This window comes from Leucoraja erinacea, chromosome 9 (genome assembly GCF_028641065.1).
Source record: "Leucoraja erinacea ecotype New England chromosome 9, Leri_hhj_1, whole genome shotgun sequence".
NCBI classification, from domain to species: Eukaryota; Metazoa; Chordata; class Chondrichthyes; order Rajiformes; family Rajidae; genus Leucoraja; species Leucoraja erinaceus.
Genome location: NC_073385.1, coordinates 44,255,197 through 44,270,118, shown reverse-complemented (window position 1 = coordinate 44,270,118; position 14,922 = coordinate 44,255,197). Strand labels below are relative to the sequence as shown.

The window sequence follows — 14,922 nt, the reverse complement described above, 5'->3', positions numbered from 1 at the left end:
TTCCAGGGGGGTGGGGGGGGATAGGGAAATGCTCCCCGGACATTGCCAAGTCTCCGAATATCTGCTCACCCCGGGTGTTGTCGCCGCTTCACTGAAACACACTCTCACACACACTGACACACCCTGGCACACACATTCTCACACAGTCTCTCACACATACAGGCACACACCATCGCACGCACCCCCACACACTCTCTCTCTCTCACACTCTCTCTCACACATTCTCTCTCACACACACACACTGATACACACTCCCATACATGCTGACACACACCTTCTCACACACTGATACACACTCTCACACACAGACACTCTCACACACACTCACTGACACACACTGACACACAAACACCCTGACGCACTCTCACTGACACACACACTGACACACACCCTCACACACACTCTCACACACACACTCACATTCACAAACACACTCACTTCAATAAAAATAAGAGGCTAACTGTTTTCATTGTCTGAGTTTGATTGCTGAAAGCAGACTAATAAAAATGAGGTGCAGTTGTGCAGCCTACATTTACAATTTGTTTGGTTAGGTCTACATTTGTGTCTGCTAATGCTCAATTTCAAATGGTTTATTAATGCAAAGGGTGCATTCGCACGTGCACAACTGATCCGGCCCGTGGCCTAAAATGAGTTTGACACCCCTGGTTTAAAGTGAGAGAGGAACGATTTAATAGGAACCTGAGGGACAACATTTTCACGCAGAGGATGGTGGGTATTTGGAACAAGCTGCCAGGGGAAGTAGGCAGGTAAAATTACAGTATTTAAAATACATTTGGACAGATACATGGACAGGAAAGGTTGAAAGGGATATGGGCCAAATGCGGATAAATGGACTAGTCTAGATGAAGCATCTTGATCTGCATGGACAACGGGATGAAGGGCCTGTTTCCATGCTGCAAGTCTATGAGACATGGTAGAAAGGGTGCAATTGCTCTGGAGAGGATCCAGGGACGATTTATGAACATGTCGGCAGGGCTGGAATTTTTTTTTCACTTTAAAGAAAGATTTGATAACTGGGATTGTATTCTCTGTAGCAACGGAGGTGAAGAAAATACTTAGTTGAGGTGAATAATATTATGAGACAAGGACCTGTTTTGCTTAACAAAGAGTGTAGGACGGAACTGCAGGTGCTGGTTTAAACTGAAGATAGACACAAAAAGCTGGAATAACTCAGCGGGACAGGCAGCATCTCTGGAGAGAAATAATGTTTTGGGTCAAGACCTTCAGACTGAAGAGGTTGAAAACCAGCCAAATAGATGTAAAACACAATGACTGGAGATGTGTGTTATCCAACTAAGGCCAGAAATCAGAATCATGTGTTCATCTTTATTGCCGTGACACCATAATAAATATATTACAGAAAAAATAAATAAATGGGGTGGCACGGTGGCACAACGGTAGAGTTGCTGCCTTACAGCACCACCGACCCAGATTTGATCCTGACTATGGGTGCTATCTGTACAAAATTTGTACATTCTCCCTATGACCACATGGGTTTTCACTGGATATTCCAGTTTCTCCCACAACCGAAAGAAGTGCAGGTTTGTAGGTTAATTGGCTTCTGTAAATTGTCCCTGTCATGTAGGATAGAACTGGTGTATTTGTAGATTGCTGGTCAGTGTGGACTTGGTGGGCCGAAGGGCCTGTTTCTATATATGTTTGTTTTATATATATATCTTAATTTAATTGAACCATATACTTGGTTGAATATGTGGCATTTTTTTGACTTGTTTCTATAGTCAACGGGTAAAGTTGATTCATTTATTTGTGCAGAACAGTGATGGGTCTGACTCTTCTTGCCTTGTTTCTATTTTGTTTCTCTCTCTGTCTCTATATGTATATATGATGATCTGTCTCTATATAATTTCCATACATGAATATACTAAAGTCATTCATGCACTGCACCTGTTGACCAGAGCCTGGCTCTACTGTGGAACGTAATTAGGAATGTAATTTAGCCTAACCTTATTCATACCTAATCCAATTTAAAGCATAAATGTTGCATTCAACTGTAAGTTAAAAGACTCGCTACAGTATGCACCAGAATGCACAATTTCAAGCAGACAAATGCAAAAGGTCCCCACAATAGGAGGTAGGACACCCTTCCCCCTTGGTCACTACGCTCCCTCACAATTTCTCATTCTCAACTCTCACCCAATGTTGGCAGCCCTGCCTTCATAACCCTGTGTACTTCTATCACGTTTCCCTGATCTGACTGAGAGTTGGTCACTGAGAGCCTACCTGCAGAAGATGCGTAGCAGAAACGTTCTCGCCTTCAGTCTCCCTCCCTCCCCCCCCCCCCCCCCCTATCTTTCAGACCGTAGAAGGGTTCCAACCCAAAACACCACCTATTTCTTTTCTCCAAAGAAGCTGTCTGACCTGCTGAGTTACTCCAGCAATTTGTGTCTATCTTCTTGCACTGAAAGGTATCCCCTTTGACAAAGCATGCAACAAGAAATATTTTCACTGTACCTCGGTTCACGTGACAACAATAAACCAACCTAAACTAAAGTAAAACTGTTCAAGGCAAGCAGGCACTACCTAGATAATTAGGTGCATAAAAAGACACAAAGCGCTGGAGTAATCAGCGGGTCAGGCAGATCTCTGGAGAACGTGGCCTGTGTTTTTTTTTTACACTTGTGGTGGTGGTCAAAGATCCTATATCTGCTATAGGATCTTTGGTGGTGATGGAAGCGTTTGGATAGGCACGTGGATATGCAGGAAACTAGCATCTGCAGTTCCTTCGTTCTATATTTTAACCACGTAGATATTTTAGTCTATCCTTTGCACCCGTGACTATGTGCGTGAAACTGCAATAATGAGATGTCACTATTGTTTAACAGAATTGTTTTTCTTCCGATCGCTCTGTCTGCCCTACAGAGCGATCAGACCTTACTTTCAAACGCTCGGCGTGTCCTACCTGTGCTTTCAGACTTGTGTTGCTTAGCGCCGCTGATGCAGTTTTGAAGCCTCTCCCAGCCCAGCCGTGCGTGCAGCTTCCAGTCTCCCTCAACACTTGCATCCATTCTTGTCCCTAGAACCACAGCCCAGTGCAGCTGGTGAATTGCAGCGAGGATAAATCTGTGCAATGTTACACCCGCATTTCCCAACCCATGCTCCCTCCCCTCCGGCCGCTGCAGCCTTGGGATGTTGGAGTCGGAGCGATGTTTATAACTTGCCTGTGGCGGTCAAGATGCCCCTCGGCGTGTTCATCTCGAGGCTGTTGTTTGCAAGGGTTGTTCTTGTTCTAACGTACCTGGTTTCCAGGAACTGAACTTCGTCTGACTTGAACTCCTGTGTGCATTTGTTGCCAAGGCAGCAGCAGACGTACAATACTCTCCAACCTACGCGGGTTATATCCGCACGCCTCGCTCACTGAGACAGTACGGGAGAAGGGTGAATCCGTGTCTTGATTTGTCTTGTGGTCAAGGGGTGAAATCTAGAAACATTCCTGAGGGGTTGTTGAAACCAGGTATTCGCCCAGCATTTATGAAACATTTGGAGGAGCCCTGGAAATGCAATGACATTGAAGGAGCTGCGAAATGGGAATAGAACAACATTGGAGTCTGAAGAAGGGGTGACAGAAAAAGCTGCAGCAACTGATGAAAACCAGGCTTTCACCTCACTTTGTTCCAAGTGACCATCCAGTATTGACACAAAATGCTGCAGTAACTCAGTGGGACAGGCAGCATCTCTGGAGAAAAGGAATGGGTGAAGTTTCGGGTCAAGACCCTTCTTCGGGGTCTGAAGAAGGGTCCCGACCAATGTCACATATTCGTTTTCTCCAGAGATGCTGCCTGTCCCGCTGAGTTACTGCAGCACTTTGTGTCAATACTGGGTGGTCACTTGGAACAAAGTGAGGTGAAAGCCTGGGTTTCATTCTGTTCGACTATAATATTACCTGACCTTTTACTTAATTGACACAATGTTAGATCGAGGTCCACAGAAATGTGTCTTTACAGATAACGCGAGGCTCAGACCAGCTAAAGAAACAGGAAAATAAACACAAAAGGCTGAAGTAACTCAGCATCTCCGGAGAGAAGGAATGGGTAATAACGCTCCAGGTTAATGGTTACTGTGTCACTGACATGAACAAACAAGCCTTTTTCATTAAGACAACTAATGTCTTAATGAGGGGTCTTCAAAAGAAACAGGAATATCACCAAATTTGTGGAACTGACATTTGGAACAGTCATTTTTACATCTATGGAAAAGGTCTTTTTCTTGGGGTGATCAATATGTCAGAAGGTAAAGCGATGCCTAATGCAAGATAATTTACATTGCAGCTGCATCTATGGCTTCAACAAGGTTAGTTGCCCTCTGGGTGCTGTTAGTGCTCAAGTGCTGTAACTGTAACTTTGGTGTGGCTGCAGCTGTGGCTATAATTGTAACCAAAGATTGTAACTGTGGCTGCAGCTGTAATTGTGGCTCGCTTTGTGCCCGGAACCGAGGGCGGGTGGTTGTTGTGTCCGGGGGACGGATTGAGCAGTGGGAGCGGAAGCGTGGAGTGGTGGAGGAGGAGGCGGCTGTGGACGGTGAGTGAGTTGGTGGCGGGGACCGGGCCGGGGTGAGGGTCGCTACTAGTGCGGGGACCGGGTCGGGCCGAGGGCCGCTGCTAGTGTAGTGCGGGGACCGGGCCGGGGTGAGGGTCGCTACTAGTGTGGGGGCCGCTGCTAGTGCGGGGACCGCGGCTTTTTGCTGCTCCTCCCTCGGTTGTTTCCGCCCTCGTCGGTCTCACAGCGCGGAAACAAACCCTTCGGCCCATCCCGTCAATGCCGACCACCATGTCCCATCTACTCTAGTCCCGCCCGCCCGCCTGCCAGCATTTGGCCCATATCCCTCTAAACCTTCACTTGTATCTGTCTAAATGCCTTGTAAAGAAGACGAGGGCTGATCTTATAGAGGTGTAGAAAAAGTGTAAAATCATGAGAGTAATAGATCGTGTAGATGCACAGTCTCTTGCCCAGAGTAGGGGCATCGAGGACTGAAAAAGTTACTTATCTTAACTACTAAACCAGGTTCGCTTCTTAATAAACAGACACCACACAAACTGTTTGGTAGACCAGTTCAAAACTTTACTTAACATCGGCCGATGGAAGGGAGGGAGAACTCCAGCTAAGTGACCAATGTAGACACTCAACTGTCCCCGGTCCTCTTCCCTGAACAACAGAATTACATTGCCTTAAATAGGGTTTTTTTGTCCCCTTAACACCTTCCACAGACATTAATCATGTCAGAGGTACAGGAAAAGGTTTCCACAGATTGCATCACATCAAAGGCCTTTTGTTTACATGGTACAAGATATACTAAAAACATTGACCATCTGCTTTATCATTTTATTTCCACTTTCCTGGTTTTTTTTCTTTGTCACTTGGTCCCTCATAAACATAGTCCATCTGTTTTATTGCCTCTTGCTTCAAAGATGTGACCACCTATATCTCTCTTCTCTATCACCTCCTCCCCCATAAACATTGGTCATTTGATTTCCACTTCAAAGATATCTCTAGCTCCTTCACTTGGGAGACAATGTTATCTCACACACACCGCAACCTGAGGCAAGCCTAATTTGAGACTAAATATAAGCTGTAAGCTAGCCCAGAAGCCAATTTAATATCTTCTTATATTTTTAACTAAAATTCGGCTTCATCAGGACCAGAGGACCTTTAGTTCAAGGTGAGGGAAAAGATTTAATAGGAATACGAGGGGTAACTTTTTCACATGGTGGGTGTATGGAACAAGCAGCCAGAGGAGGTAGTTGAGGATGGGACTATCTCATCGTTTAAGAAACAGACAGGTACATGGATACGATAGGTTTAGAGGGATATGGGCCAAACGCAGGCAGGTGTGACTAGTGTGGATGGGACAAGTTGATCAGAATGGGTAAGTTGGGCCGAAGGGTCTTTCCGTGTCATATGATTCTATGACTAAAGCATTCTCAGGCAGAGATTAGGTGACTGACAGCAGAAGTCCACTGTGGCAGGTTCATGCTTCATGTATTAACAATGCTGGCGATGAAAATCAAGAAGCTTGCCTCTTGGTAATAATGAATTTAAATCAGCCGAATTAAGATATTTATTATATAAATAAAGCTTTCTGCCATTATGACTCGAGGATTATTGAACAAAGTAAAACCGGGCAAGATGAAAAGGATAAGGGTCCCGATCCGAAAAGTCACCTACCCATTTTCTCCCAAGATCCCAACATGATTTTCTCCAGCATTTTGTGTCTATCTAAGATGAAACGGATTACAAGTGTATACGATTTCTGAAATAAAAAATGCACAGAGTAGGGGAATCAAGAACCAGAGGACATATGTTTAAGATGAGGGGGGAAAGATTTAAAAGGAATCCAAGAGGTAACTTTTTTTACACAAAGTTTGATGGGTGTATGAAACGAGCTGTCGAAGGAGTATCGACCCAGGTACTATCGCAACGTTTAAATATTTGGGCAGGTACATGGATACAAAAGGTTTAGAGGGATATGGGCCAAATGCAGGTAGGTGGGACTAGTGTAGATGGGGCATGTTGGTCAGTGTGGCAAGTTAGTCTGAAGGGCCTGTTCCAATGCTGTATGACTCCACAACTAAATACTGTTGTAGTACCTGCCTCAACTACCTCCTCTGGCAGCACATTCAATATACCTACCACTCTGCATCGAAATGCTGCCCCTCTGGTTCCTATTAAATCTTGTCCCTAGCACAAGAGTGCAAATAAGATTTCTGATGATGTTGCTGGGGCTTGAGGGCCTAAGCTATAGGGAAAGGTTGAGCAGTCCAGGACTTTACTCCTTGAAGTACAGGAGGATGAGTGGTGATGATATAGAAAATTATCAAATCATGAGGGGAATAGACAGAGTAGATGCAATCTTTTACCTAGAGTAGGGGAAACAAGAACTAGAGGGCATAGATTTAAGGTGAGGAGAGGGGGACGGGGGGGGGGGGGACATTAATTAGGAATCTGAGGGGCAATGGTTCACTCACCTCACCGAAGGGGTGGGAGATTGTAACCATCACGTGGTCCGCCCTGTTTCGACAAATGCAATCAACCTTGTGCACAGTCAAATAAGATCAAATAGAACAAGGTATCCGACAACTTTAGGCTGTGCACGCCATACGCAAGAAGAAGACCTCACCTAAACCAACTCCTCCCCTGTTATTTTACCCTACAACCACAGGAGATGTAACATCTGTCCCTGTGCCTCCTTCCTCGCATCCATCCTAGGATCCCAGCAGTCTTTCCGGGTGAGATAGAGGTTCACATGCACTTCCTGGAACCTCATCTACCCAAGAGGGCTACAGAGACTCAGTTATTAATTTCATTTTAAAATCTAAGAAGGCTACATTTCTGAATATTTTCAGAATCAAGGAATATTGAAATATGGCAAGAAAATGGTGTTAAATTAGAAGATCAGTCATGATCAGATTGAATGGTGGATATGTTAGTGGCATTTAAAATACTTTTGGGTGTACATGAATATGCAAAGAATGGAGGGGTATGGATTATGTGCAGGTAGATGAATGATGGTCTTGGTATCATGTTTAGCACAGACATTGTGGGCTAAAGGGTCATTTCCTGTACTGACTGTTAAATGCACCTTTTTCCTATGTTATCAATTGTCTTCAGTATTTCAATGATGAGTAGTACATCAAACGTACTCTGCAAGTACTATTGTCTTTTTAATGGGAAATTGAAGGATACTTCCAATTGTTTACTGTAAATTTCCAAATATTGGTATCAAAAACAGAAAGGCAGCTTACTATCTAAATGGCGTCAAGATGGGAAAAGGGGAAGTACAACGGGATCTGGGGGTCCTTGTTCATCAGTCTATGGAAGTAAGCATGCAGGTACAGCAGGCAGTGAAGAAAGCGAATGGCAAATTGGCCTTTATAACAAGACGAGTCGAGTATAGGAGCAAAAAGGTCCTTCTGCAGTTGTACAGGGCCCGAGTGAGACCACACCTGGAGTATTGTGTGCAGTTTTGGTCCCTTAATTTGAGGAAGGACATTCTTGCTATTGAGGGAGTGCAGCGTAGGTTTACAAGGTTAATTCCCAGGATTGCGGGACTCATATGCTGAGAGAATGGAGCGGCTGGGCTTGTAACTGGAGTTTAGAAGGATGAAAGGGTATCTTATTGAAACATATAAGATTGTTAAGGGTTTGGACATGCTAGAGTCAGGAAACATGTTCCCATGTTGAACAATTTATTTTCTTCGGTATTCACCAAGGAGAAGGATATTGAATTATGTGAGGTAAGGGAAACAAGTAGAGTACAGTAGCTATGGCAACTATGAGATTCAAAGAAGAGGAAGTACTGACACTTTTGAAAAATATAAAAGTGTATAAGTCCCCAGGTCCGTACAGGATATTCCCTAGGACATTGAGGGAAGTTAGTGTAGAAATAGCAGGGGCTATGACAGAAATATTTCAAATGTCATTAGAAAAGGGAATAGTGCCGGAGGATTGACGTACTGCGCATGTTGTTCTATTGTTTATAAACGGTTCAAAGAGTAAACCTAGCAATTATAGACCTGTTAGTTTGACGTCAGTGGTGGGCAAATTAATGGAAAGGATAGTTAGAGATAATATATATATATATGCATCTGGATAAACAGTGTCTGATTAGGAACAGACAACATAGATTTGTGCCTGGAACGTCATGTTTGACTAATCATCTTGAATTTTTTGAAGAGGTTACTCGGGAAATTGATGAGGGTAAAGCAGTGGATGTTGTATATATGGACTTCAGTAAGGCCTTTGACAAGGTTCCTCATGGAAGGTTGGTTAAGAAGGTTCAATTGTTGGGTATTAATGGTGGAGTAGCAAGATGGATTTAACAGTGGCTGAATGGGAGATGCCAGAGAGTAATGGTGGATGGCTGTTTGTCAGGTTGGAGGCCAGTGACTAGTGGGGTGCCACAGGGATCTGTGTTGGGTCCACTGTTGTTTGTCATGTACATCAATGATCTGGATGATGGTGTGGTAAATTGGATTAGTAAGTATGCAGATGATACTAAGATAGGTGGTGCTGTGGATAATGAAGTAGATTTTCAAAGTCTACAGAGAGATTTATGCCAGTTGGAAGAGTGGGCTGAAAGATGGCAGATGGAGTTTAATGCTGATAAGTGTGAGGTGCTACATCTTGGCAGGACAAATCAAAATAGGACGTTCATGGTAAATGATAGGGAATTGAGGAATGCAGTTGAACAGAGGGATCTAGGAATAACTGTGCACAGTTCCCTGAAGGTGGAATCTCATGTAGATAGGGTGGTAAAGAAAGCTTTTGGTGTGCTGGCCTTTATAAATCAGAGCATTGAGTATAGAAGTTGGGATGTAATGTTAAAATTGTACAAGGCATTGGTGAGGCCAATTCTGGAGTATGGTGTACAATTTTGGTCACCTAAATATAGGAAGGATGTCAACAAAATAGAGAGATTACAGAGGAGATTTACTAGAATGTTGCCTGGGTTTCAGCAACTAAGTTACAGAGAAAGGTTGAACAAGTTAGGTCTTTATTCTTTGGAGCGCAGAAGGTTAAGGGGGGACTTGATAGAGTTTAAAATGATGAGAGGGATAGACAGAGTTGATGTGGATAAGCTTTTCCCACTGAGAGTAGGGAAGATTCAAACAAGAGGACATGACTTGAGAATTAAGGGACAGAAGTTTAGGGGTAACATGAAGGGGAACTTCTTTACTAAGAGAGTGGTCGCTGTGTGGAATGAGCTTCCAGTGAAGGTGGCGGAGGCAGGTTCAATTTTATCATTTAAAAATAAATTGGATAGTTATATGGACGGGAAAGGAATGGAGGGTTATGGACTGAGTGCAGGTAGATGGGACTAGGGGAGAATACGTGTTTGGCACGGACTAGAAGGGCCGAGATGGCCTGTTTTCGTGGTGTAATTGTTATATGGTTATATGGTTCCCGATGTTGGGGGAGTCCAGAACCAGGGGCCACAGTTTAAGAATAAGGGGTAAGCCATTTAGAACGGAGATGAGGAAATGCTTTTTCTCACAGAGAGTTGTGAGTCTATGGATATGGTACTGATTGGGGATGATCAGCCATGATCACATTGAATGGGTGGTACTGACTCGAAGGGCCAAATGGCCTACTCCTGCACCTATTGTCTATTGCCTATTTAATCCAAACATTGTAAAATTGCCATTAAGTTAAAAACTAATTTATAAACAGTTTAATACATTGAAGTGATGACTCTATTTTCTGAAAGCAAATGTGGGAAAATATTTTGTTCGCTAAGTTGTTGCTATACCAAGGGTGGTGATTTTTTTTATTCTTACAAATATTAAACAAATGTTAATATCTTGCAACTTTGTTTTAGCAGTTCTAAATTGGGACAAGTGAACTGATAACTAATAAGATGGAAGCTGTACCCCAAGGAAAGAAAATGGTTGCACCCACTGTATCTCAGATAAATGCTGAATACGTTACACAGGTAAAGAACGTGAAGTATGCAAAATACATAGTTCAGATCATGTCAGCATTTTCATTGATCAAAGCCAATTTGATCTTTCATCGCGGATGTTCTAAATAATGTTTGTGATGTTGGTCTTTTTTAACATGTTGTCGATTGTGGCCTGGAATTATAGTGTAGAGCAGAGGTTCCCAACCTTTTTCGTCCCGTTTACCCCTGGCAACTTTAATAGCACATAACAATGTTATTTCACTTATTTATGAACAACTAATGATGAACAGATACTGCTGTACCAGAACCAAACACAATCAGTCAATGAGAAAAAATACAATACAAATCCAGAATCAACAAATTTACCCCCTGGGTAGGTGAAATTTACCCCCTGGGTAGGTGAAATTTACCCCGCTGGGAACCCTTGGTGTAGAGCAACATTTATGTGTGTTGCACATACTGTTTTAAAATAGAAAACAAATATAATGAAAAATCAAGAATTCCATATGAATTCATTGATTATTGAAGCTGATATCCTGACGTATCCATTGCAAACTTGCTATAGACATAGAAACCTCAGATGCCTGGAATTATGGGTTAATTCAATGCTGCACGATGGGTCATCAAATACCTGATCACGGCACAGAGCCACAAACTGCTACAATGCTCAAACCCCAAGTCCTTACAACATTTTGATCACCAAACACCCTTTGTATTGAGTGTTCTGCAGTTGGTGTTTGGAGTACAGGTCTCAAGATCCCAAAGGTTGGTTCAAGTGGAAGAAGCAACATGGGTTTATGGGGACTGTTGGCATAGAGATACTGTGCAATAAACAAAGTACTGGAAGAACACCGTGGGTCAGGCAGCATGTGTGAAGGGAAATGAATAGTCAACGTGTTGGGCCGGTTCTGTTCTTACTCCTTCATTCCAGGCACCATAGATTTCTTCATCTATAATAAGTCTGCAGCCGATTTTGCCTTGCATGACCTCTTTGTGTGAAGTAATCGTATATATTAACGTTAATCATGCCAAACTTAAGTCTGTTTTTGTTGTAACTTTGGAGAACTTTGTATTTGACTGCTGGAGTTGCAAGTAGTTTAGTACATTTGCTGACTTTACGGTGAAAAGGATGAATTTGTATATTTCTATCAAACCGGTTTGCAGTGAGCAATGGTTTGGATGTGTGTATAATATTTCATACCTTCATATTTTCAGTTATCAAATAGATATTGGGCACCGCACGTGAAGAAAAAAATGACGTTTGATTCAAAGGTAAATCCATTTTATTGCTTAAATTTTACCGCATGCATCAAAATATTTTGAAATGGGATGATACCGACAAAATATAACAATTGTTGCCGCTGATTCATGACCGACAGAATGATAAAAACTCAGGTTTATATTTGTGCGATATTAGTTAATTATAGATTGTTGTATAAACATAGATAGTTACAGTAAATCTTCACTAATATCACACTTGCGATTTCGGTGGTAACATACATTTTCCATGTCCATGGAAGTTACTCTTCCTAATTCCCAAATCATAGTAGGTTATTCTTCCTAATTCACAAACACAGATAGATTTCATTTTTTTCATGTTACACAGTAATATTTTTTTTTCCGCATGAACACTGTAGGTTTATAGGGAAAAGTAAATATACAATTATTATAGAAATAATTGTATAGTATACAAAGGGCGGCACAGTAGCCCAGTGGTAGAGTTGCTGCCCAGGTTCGATCCTGACTACAGGTGCCGTCTGCACGGAGTTTGTACTTTCTCCCTGTGACCGTGTGGGTTTTTTCCAGGTGCTCCGGTTTCTGCCCACACTCCAAAGACTTACTGGTTTGTAGGTTAATTGGCTTTTATAAATTGTCCCTAGCCTGTGGGATAGTTCAAGTGTAAAGGGTCATCGCTGGTTGGTGAGGACTCTGGGACGGAGAGCCTGTATTTCTAAACTAAACTAGGCTAGACCCCAAGTCTGGCTGCAAACCTGATTCCTTGTGTTCCGAGCCCCAACCCTAGCTGTGGCCGCACACTTGGCCTACGATCCATACACCAGCACTGGCTGCTCACCTCGTTTTCAATCTGCTCATATTCTGCATTAATTAGTGAGCCAGATGCTGGATTGTAAAGCTTTACAAATAATCAAGAGTTTTACTATATTAAGCAGTCCAACAGAAATACAACCATCCTTCTACATGCATTCTAAATCTGTCTTGATGGTGCGTCAACTAAACCTTTCATTAAAATTGATCTAGTTTCACTCAATTAAGTTTTTACAATGATCTTACATTGTTGTGTTTTTTTTCCTTTTTTCCTCTGTTGCCAAAGGTCATTGAAGATGTGTATCAGAAAGAAATTCTAAGGACCAAGTAAGTTATCCTATTTTTTTGAGCAAATTGTTTTTTCCTTGTGCATTTTGTATATTATTTTAATTTAAAATACATCAAAATCTCCCAAGGACATTTCATAATGTCGCAAAACCATATTTCATGATGGCCAAATTGTTGGTATGAGTAGGAAAGTGAAGGGCTGAATTTCGCTGGCTTGTCCATGGACATTCAGCACGTCTTAAGATGTTAATCTTCAACGTACTTACTAATAAAAAATAAAAAAAAATTAAAAAATCTTCAGTTCTATTATTATTTATTTGAAATTGAAGAGAAAAGAAAGGTTTTTTGTTAACTTTATTCTTAACCAGTTAGCTTTTCTATATCAAAGAAAGCCAATGGATTTGTATTCTCTGAGAATTTGGATCTGAGGCTTTGTAAATCATCTCATTAATCTTGATAATGTGGTGAGAGCAGCTTGTTTTTGTATATTAAATTTAGGTTTATTGTCACATGTTTTGAAGTACAGAGAAAAGCTTTTTTGTGTGCTATTCATTAAAAAAAATCAGAAAATACTATATACATAACTACAATCAAACCAAACTCAATTAAAATAGGTATAGCAAAGCGAAAGATAGAGTTCTCCAATTTTAATTCAAATCAAAACGTTGTTTCGTGTTTTTTTTTACAGATTTGCAATTAGAAAGATTATGCTGCTTGAATTCAGGTAATTTTTTTGTATGAAGTTTTTATCTTTGAAGTAGAGTCACACCACATGGAATCAAGCCTGTGACCACATCAACTAAGTTGCCCCATCCAAGCTCATCCCATTTGCTCCTGCCTTGCCCATATCCATCAAAACCTTTCCTATCCATGTACCTCTCCAAATGTCTCTTGAATGTTGCTACTGTACCTGCCTCAGCTACTCCCTCTGGCAGTTCGTGTGAAAAAGTTGCCCATCAGGTCCCTATTAAATCTTTCCCCTCTCACCTTAAGTCCACATTCTCTAGTTCTTGATTCCCCTACCCTGAGAATAAGATGCTGTGCATTTACCCTATCAATTCCCCTCATGATTTTATGCACCTCTACAAGATCTTCCCCGACCTCCTGTGCAATGAATAAAGTGCTATTCTGCCATTGCTCCCTGTAAAATAGTTCCTCATGTCCTTACAAAATCCTGGTAAATCTTCTCTGCACTCTTTCTACCTTACTGGCTCCTTTCCTATAGCAAACTGACCAATCGATGGTCTGCATGGGCTGGAGGGCCTATTTCCATGTTGTATCTCCAAACTAAACTAAATCTCACACTTATCTGACATATACCAGTTAACATTTATGCATTTTTTAAACTTTTTTATTTCACGACAATCTTCCAATTTACCTTGTGTTTTTCTTCTCTTCCATCTGACAGTCAGTATCTCGAGAATTATCTCTGGCCAAATTACTCCTCCGCAGTATCCAGCAATGCCTACCTCATGTCCATTTGCTGTATGATAAATGAAAAGTTTCGTGAAAACGTTCCTGCTTGGGAGGTAAGAAGCATTTTATTATCTGTTTGCAGCAATCAGTGTTGATGACTACCCTTTTGTTCAAATGCCAATGGTCTGTATTGCTGGCTAGAGCACCAAGGAGTGACAGTGTGATTTTACAGTAAGGAAATAACTGGTCTCCTTGTGAACAGTTGCTGGCAAACACTTCTTCAAACACTCTCTCATATTAAAAACAAATAAAACTACAGGAGAGTTTGGAGTTAATAGCATCTTATCAATTGTTGGAAGATCCTTCACCTTTATCTGAGAACAAGGTAAAGTGGGGACTTCACTGATTCCCAGTTCACTTGACATTTTTTTTATTGACACATATACCAAGGAACAGCGAAAAGCTTTTTTTGTTGCGCTTTCCGGTCAGCAGAAAGACAGTACATGATTACGATCAAGCCGTCCACAGTGTACGGAGCAAATGTTCAAAAGAAAGTAGTGAAGGGGAAATGCCTGAACGGTAGTCATACAAAGTTGGATTGTTTTCTCAGGTGCCTGCCTTTTGACTTTTTACAGAAAGACAAAATCAAAACTCTTGGAATTATTACTGGAACAATGTATTGTAGAGAGCATTCATTTTAATACGTTCCTCACAACATCTGGCCTCAACTTTCAG

The 14,922-nt window shown here is 41.8% G+C and overlaps 1 protein-coding gene across 4 annotated transcripts in view; it reads left to right on the top strand.

The window, feature by feature from the left end:
• The first annotated feature begins 4,459 nt into the window (after positions 1 to 4,459).
• aqr (aquarius intron-binding spliceosomal factor) overlaps positions 4,460 to 14,922 on the top strand; it is a 69,871-nt gene continuing 59,408 nt past the window's right edge. Inside the window, exons 1-6 of one of the 4 annotated variants that reach the window (XM_055640690.1) lie at positions 4,460 to 4,556; positions 10,357 to 10,467; positions 11,653 to 11,709; positions 12,770 to 12,810; positions 13,460 to 13,495; positions 14,180 to 14,300. In XM_055640690.1, coding sequence (XP_055496665.1) covers positions 10,393 to 10,467; positions 11,653 to 11,709; positions 12,770 to 12,810; positions 13,460 to 13,495; positions 14,180 to 14,300 — 330 coding nt within the window. In that variant the 5' untranslated portion in view covers positions 4,460 to 4,556; positions 10,357 to 10,392. Of the gene's footprint in view, positions 4,557 to 7,236; positions 7,262 to 10,353; positions 10,468 to 11,652; positions 11,710 to 12,769; positions 12,811 to 13,459; positions 13,496 to 14,179; positions 14,301 to 14,922 lie in introns of those variants that run through there. The other 3 variants (XM_055640691.1, XM_055640692.1, XM_055640693.1) reach the window with 3 other exon arrangements.